General features: G+C 46.8%; 1 protein-coding gene across 1 annotated transcript; it reads left to right on the forward strand.

Moving 5' to 3' along the window:
* Positions 1-730: 730 nt before the first annotated feature.
* Positions 731-5,294, forward strand: LOC125529200 (chaperone protein ClpC1, chloroplastic-like). The gene is made up of 11 exons (XM_048693610.1): positions 731-818; positions 942-1,058; positions 1,802-2,205; positions 2,287-2,421; positions 2,508-2,693; positions 2,869-3,084; positions 3,206-3,423; positions 3,517-3,592; positions 3,700-3,789; positions 3,867-3,929; positions 4,242-5,294. The coding sequence occupies exons 1-11, from the start codon at positions 731-733 to the stop codon at positions 5,292-5,294; spliced, it is 2,646 nt and encodes an 881-aa protein (XP_048549567.1).
* Positions 5,295-10,036: the final 4,742 nt, after the last annotated feature.

Below are 10,036 nucleotides of genomic sequence, written 5' to 3' on the forward strand. Positions count from 1 at the left end.
GCATTCTTGAATTCGCACTTACATGCAATCTGCAAAAGCTTATGTCCATCAAAATATGAGCTATCAGTAAACTAAACATGATTCAAAAAATAACAAACCAGAGCTTAAAATTCACTGCATGCATGCATATAATCTCCTAAATCTAAACTATTGAAGGAATATTATTCATGTTTTTATAAATGAGGAAACCAATTACATGATTGCAACAGTTCTGAGATTAAAAAAACAATTGTACGTATGGGCATGCAAGCAGAAAAGAAGGAGACAATTGCTAACAAGCTGATGGTAATATACCAGTTTTGATCTCATGTTGGAATGTGCGTATCAGCTCATGAAGCTAATTTGTCTGTGCCATTGGTCTCAATGAAAGTTTGAAACTAATGTATGTTCCTATTGACCGGCTCAGGATGGCAATGGTGTTGGATTTAAAGTTAAACATAGTCCACTTTTTTTCTTGAATAGAGTCCACTTTTCAAATATTCATTGTTATGGGTTTGCTTAGTTTTTTTAAAGCCTTACAGAACTCTACAAACATTCTTATGTCCTTACAAGAACTCTCCAAACATTCTTATGTCCTTATAGAACTCCCCAAACATTCTTATGTGTTCCACTTCAGTCGTACACACTTGTGATATCATCATATAGTATGTGTGGATGCGCTGGTTTTCGACTAATTGAACTAATCATCTTCCATTGACAGGTTTTCTGAATATACTCACAAGTCACAACCATGGCATTACAGTGCTACGTCCCTCTGGTGAAGCCCCAACTGGCCCAAGTCTACATCAGCCCTTCCCTTAACACGATACAGATTCCAGGTATGCATCGTTGGTGTTTTTCTGATTGATTGATAAGTGTTAGAACATCTTGTAATATCATCATATAGAACGTGTGGAAGCACTGCTTTATGACTAGTTGATCCTATTATCTTGCATTGACAGGTTCTCTAAATATACACGAAATAATGGCCCTGCAGAGCCAGTGCTACGCCCCTCTGCTCAAGCCTCAACTGGCCCAAGTCTCGGCCAGCCCTTCTCTCAACGCGATGCGGATTGCAGGTCCTCCTCGCACGAATATGCTCGTTGCATAAGCTAGTAGCCTCTAGTCATTTTTCATCATACTTGCATCATGCCTGATAACTTCTTTTGTGCCACCAATTTTAGTGTATGTTTGAGGAGTAGCGGACTTTAGGGATCGTGTTTTCGTGTCGTTGCTTCAAATGGAAATTTAAGTAACAGACGACAGGTCAAGCGGAAATTTAAACCAGTTTATGATTTGGTAAGAAATTGATATATACTAGTGCATGTTGGTACATTGAGCTCTACATAACGGGGAGCACACAAAAATTACATTCAATCCAAACAGGGCTGGTGTTTGCATCTGTATGCTATATTTAAATAAAGAGTTTCATCTGTCCTCTTAATAATGATACTCCCTCTGTTCTGTTTTATAAGTCGTTTCAGACAGCTGAAATTGAGCTGTTTTGCACGCTGTCTGGAATGTCTACAAGTCTTATAAAAGTGAACAGAGGGAGCAAATGTTGTTTACGTGAAAATATGTGTAAGCCTAGCTGAACAAAGTTGAACTATAAGTTTGCCATGTTTCAAAATACTACACAGTTTAGTACTTTTTTCCGGAAACCTTTCTTCTCAAAATAGAAGAAAACTTTCCAGGATTCTGCATTAAAAAAAAAACGGTGTCTCGATGTGATCTGATCATCAGAATGCATGAACTATATTGAATTTTTCTAAGGAAGTATCTGAACGTTGCTTGTCTTGATCTAATTATCTGCAATCCACAGGCTATGGAGCTGCACTTGCAGTGGTGGCAGGAACGACCTTGCTTGGGCCACCTTCTCTTCGATCACCCCAAATAACCAGGAGGCGTCCCTCGGTGGTTTCGATGGCTCAACGCCGCAATGCTAAGGTGTCGGGTCTAAGAGCAGCACACGCTCCTGCGGTTACTCCTGGCCTCGGCTTCAGATCAACAGAGCAAGGTTTGAGGATTTCATCGTCGAGAGGGAAAAAGGATGATTGTTTCGTCACCAGAGCAATGCTTGAGGGTTTCACTGAGCACGCGTTAGATGTCATGGCTCTCGCACAAGAGGAGGCACAACTTTTTTTAGGCCAGCACAACCTTGCAAACGTAGCACGTATCGTCGCACACACCATTGTTATAGTTGCCGTGGGCTATGCGCTTGATGAGGTAAATAAAGTTCATTTAGATTTTAGAATCCTGCTTATGTATGTCTAGTTGTGAGTTCATGCTTCGTAAATTTGTCTTGCATCGCAGATCTTCCGAAGGATTTTTCAAGCCACACGTGGTCAAGCGGTTGGTGCTCGTGTTGTGGCAGGAAGCAGTGAAGCTAAGATGCCGACACTCGAGGAGTATGGAACGAATCTTACAAAATTAGCACAGGAGGTACTATACTAGACTGACTGTGCATTGCAAATTAATTTCAACACAAATGAGAATGTTGAAAGAGAAGACATGCCATTTTTCTACAGGGGAAGTTAGCACCTGTTGTCGGAAGGGAAAAGGAGATCGAGAGTGTCACGCAAATCTTGGGCAAAATGAAGAAGAAGAATCCCTGCCTGATTGGAGAGCCTGGTGTTGGGAAAACGGTGATAGTCGAAGGGCTTGCTCTACGCATCGTTGCCGGGGATGTGCCTGAAACAATTCAAGGGAAAACGGTTCGTGCTGGCTCCGATGACATCTCTTCTTTTTTGACTAAAATTTTGACCTGTCTCGTACAAAAAATGTTCTGATCTTGAATTTCTGTAGCTTTAGCAGTCCTGCACGTTTGGTGTGAGATGAACAATTAGTTAGCTGCTCTTGTTATAAATATAGTAGTCTATATCATGTCAGGTTATCAGCCTTGATATGGGGCTTCTGGTTGCTGGTACCAAATACCGTGGAGAGTTCGAAGAAAGGCTGAAGAACCTGATGGAAGAAATCAAACAGAACGGCGAGGTAATACTGTTCCTCGATGAAGTTCACACTCTGGTAGGAGCAGGAGCAGCAGAAGGTGCTATCGACGCTGCCAATATACTGAAGCCAGCATTGGCAAGAGGTGAAATTCAGGTACGCCTAGAATGTTGTGCATAGTTGGTCGATTGGTCGCACCAGCATCGTCAGTAAATGAAATGCGAGCATCTTGATCATTTTTCTTCGCAAAATCGATCGCCGGAACTTTGGTTGTCAGTGCATCGGAGCCACCACATTCGACGAATACGCGAAGCACATTGAGAAAGACCCTGCACTGGAGAGGCGCTTCCAGCCGGTGAAAGTTCTAGAGCCCACGGTTGATGAAGCCATAGGAATTCTCAAAGGGCTCCAGGAGGGGTACGAGGACCACCACAAGGTCAAATATTCCATGGAAGCGCTGATCGCCGCTGCTCGGCTCTCGCACCGATACATCAGGTTTCTGAATTCCACCAAATGTTCCTCTCTCTAATGGTTTCAGTATATTTCGGTTCCTTTTGGTCTTTTTTTAACACCATCTTTTGTTTGCAGTAATCGTTTCCTCCCGGATAAAGCCATCGACTTGATTGATGAGGCGGGATCTCAAGTCAGGCTACGGCATGGCAAGGTGAACATTTTCTCTCATTACATATGATGGACCTAAGTGTAAACCTGCACGCAGTTTAGTTTTCATGATCCGAGAATCTGAATTTAGAACTGTACTGACACTGACAGTTACCTGAGGAAGTCAAAGATCTTTGCAAGAAGCGTGAGGAAATCATCAAACGGAGGGACGACGCCGTCCGTTGCCAGAATTTCGAGCTGGTAATAGAATCGAAAATTAGTCAAGTACGATTTCGCATTTCGTTTAAAATTTCCATTATGATGCTATGTGATTACAGGCGAAAGAGCTTCGCATGGAAGAGCTGGAGCTCACGTCCAAGATCACGTCTGCCGTGCCGACGGTCACCGAGGCGGACATCCAGCGCGTCGTCTCCTCGTCGACGGGCATCCCCGTGGAGAGGGTCTCCGCGGACGAGTCGGCCGGGCTGCATCCATGTAAACCAGTATATGTATTGTACAGACTAGAGAGGAAAAGAGTTATCTAGAAATTTCCCAAACCCACCACACTTCAGTAATCGTCTTCTCTTCGAATCAATCAGTCAACCTGTAATTTCTTTATTATTATTCTTATGTATATGATCCTAAAAGTTAATCAGTCAATTATAGTTGCACGTTTCATTGAAATTATTCGTTCGAATGCTATGTGATTATAGGCGGAACAGCTTCACATGAAAGAGCTGGAGCTGACGTCCCAGATCAAGTCTGCCGAGCCGACGGTCACAGAGGCGGACGTCCAGCGCATCGTCTCCTCATGGACAGGCGTCCCCGTGGAGAAGGTCTCAGCGGACGAGTCGGCCTGGCTGACTAAGATGGAGGAGACCCTGCACCGGCGCGTCATCGGCCAGGACGAGGCCGTCAAGGCCGTGAGCCGCGCCTTCCGCCGCTCGCGTGCCGGCCTTGGGGACCCCAGCCGGCCGATCGCCAGCTTCGTATTCGCCGGTCCGACGGGCGTCGGCAAGACGAAGCTCGTCAAGGAGCTCGCGGCCTGCTACTACGGCTCGGAGGAGGCCATGGTCCGGCTCGACATGAGCGAGTTCAGCGAGCAGCACGCGGTCGCGAAGCTGGTCGGAGCGTCCCCAGGCTATGTCGGGTACGAGGAGGGCGGACAGCTGACCGAGGCGGTGCGCCGGAGGCCGTACACGGTGGTGCTGTTTGATGAGATAGAGAAGGCGCACAAGGACGTGTACAACTTATTGCTGCAGGTGTTGGAGGACGGCAGGCTGACGGATGGCAAGGGGAGGACGGTGGACTTCAGGAACACGATCATCGTCATGACGTCCAATGTCGGCAGCAGCCTCTTGGACGGCGACGAGCAGATCACGAGCTTGATGGTCCAGAAGGACATGAAGGAGAAGCATGGCTTCCCGCTCGAGTTCCTGAACCGGCTGGACGAGGTGATCGTCTTCCGGCAGCTCACCAAGCCCGAAATGAAGGAAATTGCCTCCATCATGCTGGAGGAGATCGTCCGCCGGATGAGGGAGAAGGGGATCGAGCTGCGGATAACTGAGAGATTCAAGGAGCTCGTTGTCGAGGAAGGCTACGACCGCAGAAATGGCGCGCGGCCGCTAGGGAGGGCCATCGGCAGGCTGTTGCAGGATAAGCTCGTGGACATGATGCTCGCTGGGGAGGCCAAAGAAGGGGATTCGTTGACTGTAGATACTGACCCGGAAGGGAACGTGGTCGTCCACACCCGACGGGCTGGCTGAGCTTTATTTTTGCGTGGACGTCTGATTTTCATTTGGTCCCCATTTTTTTGAAGGAACACAATGCTTCCATTACATAACAGGCTTGGACAAATCGCCAGCAACAATATCTTTTATAAAGGGCCACTCATCATATATAGGCGCCGGATCAAATTTGGGCCGGTCGCACCACAGTGATATAATTAGTGCTCCCACTGACCGGTTTACTAGCTGGCCCACGCCCCTCGTCATCTTCGTCTTCCACCACCGTGAGATCCGAAAATCGTCCCTCTCTAAGAATCGTTTCTCGCAGCAGGTCACACCTCACCCCCCGCCAGATCGCAGTTGATCGCCCCCGCCTTGTCGCCGGTCGTCGCCCGGCTCCAACAGGACGCCACCACCCCACGTAGCAAAAATAAAGCAAAGACGACCGGCACCTTGTCACGTTGCAGCACCTAGCCCCGTCGTCGCCATAGCACGTCCGTCGCAGAACCACCCTGTTGCTGGCCGCAGTTTTCTTCATCGTCCGCTCGTACCATCGGTGTTCCTTCGGTTGAAATTTTTTTCACATGTGGAAGTTCTTTCGTCATTGCTGCTTGAATCTTTTCCTTCCGCTGGTTGAAGCTTTTCCACCGCCGCTTGAAACTTTTTTCACCATTGAAGCTTTTTTCCTGTGGTGGAAGATTTTTCCTCATGCCGCTCTGAAGATTTTCCCCTAGGCAGATGGCGCTTTTCCACAGCTGGTTGAAGCTTTTTCCACAAACGGTTCAAGCATTTTCTCCCGGGTGGAAGCTTTTTTCCCATGCCGGCTTGAGGCTTTTCTAGAGCCGACACTTGACTAATTCCTGCAAAAGAAATGCCGCTTGTTGCAAATGTATGTGCTGGTTGTAGCATTATTCCACCCTGGTTGCAGCTTCTGCCGCGCCGACATTCGTAGCGGACAGTCGACTGGTTCTAGCAAAAAACGTTTGTAGCGGACAATCGACAAGGTAGTATCCACAGTCTCACATGCTCCAACTGAGCTTTTCTCCACACCTCTTTTACCTTCTTACATTTAATGAAATAATGACCGCCATCCTCATCCAAATGAAAGCAAATTGGAGGCGATTTTGTTTCCATATCGTTTGTGATTCATGCATCGCATATAATTTGATCGAATGGTCTTCAATACACGTGTCGTCTTAGGACACCGCTTCACCAGTGCATTATCCCTTGTAAAGGACATGAAACTATCAGTATTCAATATGCCGTTATACTTACCATTTATGTCCAGCCGTCGTAGCTCTCGTATATTAGGTGATACCAGCCCTTGGATGCTCCCATGAGACTATTTTAAAAAAATTAAATTTATTTTTAAAAAATCAAAAAAAAATCATGAATGTTCACAACACATGTGTGTACAAACGCTAAAGAATTTAGATCCAAATTCGATATACACAATGAGAGAAAAAGACAAATTCAGCATAAATAGTGTCAATAAAGACAAAAACATGAATAGCGTAACAAAAGGTACACTATTCACATCAGATTTGTCTTTTTTGTTTCTCAATGTGTATATGAAATCGAATTTGGATCTGAATTATGTTGTGAACATCCATGAGTTTTTTTAATTTTGTGAAACATTTAAATTTAAATTTTTTGAATTAGTATCACGGGGGCATCTAAGTGTTAGTAGCACCTGATATTTTCCCGCGTGGCGTATTGTATATAAGCCTGCCAAGAGTGTTGGGTTGGGGGTTTGAAATATTTATAATCACACTTTACTCAAGAGAATAACACCACAGACTGGAAGTAAGGTATTGCCTCCGCCGCAGAGAGCATTAACTTGTATACATTCTTGTGTACTTCCATTTGCACATGGGTAGTTGTACGCTTCATACACACCCCTACTCTATTGTTAGGGTAATATCCACAACAACGATCTTATCCTCACCTAATGCCACATGTCTACACATCTTTCTCATTCTCGAGGAAAGTCGCTCCCCTCAAAAGTCTCTCTCTGTCACTTGCGTCCTCGCCACACGCCAGTCCCCTCAAGCGAGCTCCCTCCACTCCAAACTAGGGCTTAGAGCATCTATAGCCGTGTATGACAAATATGACCTGTCAAATGCCCATGGACGCGCCCGAGTGACCGGACACGCCTCAAATTAGCCAGGGCCGGTGACGAGATTTCGAGGGCCCGGGGCAAGATAACATAATGGGGCCCTAAAACAACATAAACATTTGAGTATTTTCTTTTCATATTTCAACTGCAAATTTATACCCAGTACACTATAACTTCTGTTGCATTGTCATCTCAACTATAAAACACAAGGGTCATAATTATTCATAGTAAAAGTTGTCAATCTTGCCAATTGGCACCTTTTATTTTGTATTATTAGTTCATCCTATAATTTTTTGCTAGATTGTTCTTCAACAGTATCTTAAGCTAATTCGTTTGAATTCCCAGTAGTAGAACTACTTATGCCTGTTTATAAAAAAATTCAATACAGTAGCTACTTTCGGGAACTCAATTAACACAATGCATGTTTTTTGTCCTTACCAGATACATAGTAGCAATCTTGCTAATTAGCACACAAATGTATGAAGCGAAAAACTAAAAGACTGCTAATCAAATGAAAAAAGCTAGAACAAGGTACCTGGATGGCTAGAAAATCAGAAACTGCAAGATTTAGCTTCTGCTTATAAATCATGAACAAACATCTGAGTTCCTCTTTTCTAATCCCAACAAATCAATAAATCGGACTGTGAGAAAGAGATACGTAAGAGGGAATAAAGAATGATCTTCACGAACAAATGAATGATCTAACAAGAATATAAAAAGAGGAGATTTGCCTGAAGAAGAGGTTAATGGAATCTGGAAAATCGCAATACCTTCTTCCCCTAATCGCACCCAGTAGCAAAAAATCACAATTAGATGACGCCGGCGGGGCAATGACTGATTTGTTGCCTATTGGGGAAGAGAAGGAATAAAAGCCGAGAAGACTACGGTTGCGTCAAGCCGGGAAGTAATCAATATTTTGCATACTTTACCACTAATTCGTCGCAGAAAATCAATATTTTCTATACGATCCCCACAAAGGAGGGGTATTAATCGATCTAACATCTTTTTCTTGTTATATGAGAATCTATCGATTGGTTATATGGGCTACGCACGTTTGGGGAACCAGGCCATCGGGGGCCCCTTCGTCCTGAGGGCCCGGGGCAGCCGCCGCCTCTACCTCCCTCAGGGCCGGTCTTGAAATTAGCACAACTGCATCTAGACATCTCATACTAGATTTTTAAATTCATACAGATGCATGCAAAAGAAAAAAAAACTACATACTATGTAGATCACCTAACTACTCCTCGTCGGAAATGTCGACTATCTCCGTGTCCGACGCCGGGTACATGGGCGGCAGCTGCAGCTCCGCCGCTCCGGCCTCCTCCTCCTCTATCTCCGCGTTGAATTTGGCGAAGAACACGTCGGACGCCGCGTGCTCCTGCCGAAGGAACTGCCGGTTGGCCTCCACATAGGCCTCATCCTGGATGGATTCCAGGATGGTCTGCTACCCCGCCATCTCCGCGGCTCGGGCGACGGCGAACTCTGCCTCCGCCTCCGCCACGTTGTACCCCGGAGCAGGCTGCTCCGCCTCATCCCCATACGGATCCGCCACCTTCATCGGCTACTTTAGCTGCTCTCCCTCCTCCCCCTCCTCCTCCTCCGGCTCCGGGGAGTCCGGAGGCAGCCCGGCAGCGATGCGGGTGTCGCGCCTTGCCTCGATCTCCTCCGTGATCTGCCTCCGGCGCTCCGGCATGAGCATAGCGTACGTGGTGATCTACGTGCCGTCCGGGTGTTTGAGGCCAGTTTGGGGCACCCGGTTGGGTCAGATTTTCGTGACCGGACGGGCCGTTCGGGTGTTTGAGGCCGGTTTGTGGCGCCCGTCCGTAGATGCTCTTAGGGAGGGGGGAGGGGAAGGGGTTGCAAGCTCACTGTGCGGCGCTGCAAGGGGGCGCTTGTGTTGTTATTGCGATAACACGGGGTGATGCGAGGACAACGTTTAGCTATTGGTGAGGGATGGCGAGTTGTTGCAGGCTGGTCATGGTGGTGCTTTGACGATCGATGGCAGTGTTGCGATCGTTGTCGGCTGATGCTGTGGTGTCGCCTTGTGTCCGGAAGGTTGTGCTATGGAGATGATGATTATCGACGTGTTGGGTGCTAGAACCGGCAACCACCGTTGCTGGAGACGAAAACTACCGGCGCTGCAACTGACAACATTGAGACGATGCCCACTCGATGTTGGGTGCTGCAACCGCCTGCGAGGGGGGGCGACCCAAACGACCAACTTGTCTGGTGTAGGTGACAACACGATGCTTTGATGAGGGCACCGTTGGGTGCTGCCCGGTGGTGTTGCTGTGAAGACGGTACTGCTTGGTCTCTGCGTGCTCCGGTGGGTGCAACGGTCACATAGATATAAGCAGTCAAACAATCGGAGCCTCTATGATTGAAAACATGAGCGCGTTTCAAAGTTGAAATACAAGGTGCCAGCATGAAATTGCAATTTTGGTAAGACGAGACCACTAGAGGGAGAGAGAGAGGGCATCTGGGAGGGAAGAGAAAGACGTGGTCGCCGAGGAACTGATATGCACGGATCACGACCATCCAAACCTTGCATGCTGCTGCCGGGGAAAAAGTGTACGTGCCCTGTGCACCTGCGCGAACGGCGCGGCCAGAGAGAGATATCTATATATATATATATATATATATATATATATATATATAGAGA

Source organism: Triticum urartu, unplaced genomic scaffold, assembly GCF_003073215.2.
Source record: "Triticum urartu cultivar G1812 unplaced genomic scaffold, Tu2.1 TuUngrouped_contig_5423, whole genome shotgun sequence".
In the NCBI taxonomy this organism is placed as follows: domain Eukaryota; kingdom Viridiplantae; phylum Streptophyta; class Magnoliopsida; order Poales; family Poaceae; genus Triticum; species Triticum urartu.

Bases quoted from the DNA above. Each gene is read 5' to 3' on its own strand.
- LOC125529200 (XM_048693610.1), top strand. From the start codon at position 731: ATGGCATTACAGTGCTACGTCCCTCTGGTGAAGCCCCAACTGGCCCAA. The intron at 3,424-3,516 runs GTTTCTGAATTC...TTTTGTTTGCAG, and splicing joins CTCTCGCACCGATACATCAG to TAATCGTTTCCTCCCGGATA. The intron at 3,790-3,866 runs GTAATAGAATCG...ATGTGATTACAG, and splicing joins GTTGCCAGAATTTCGAGCTG to GCGAAAGAGCTTCGCATGGA.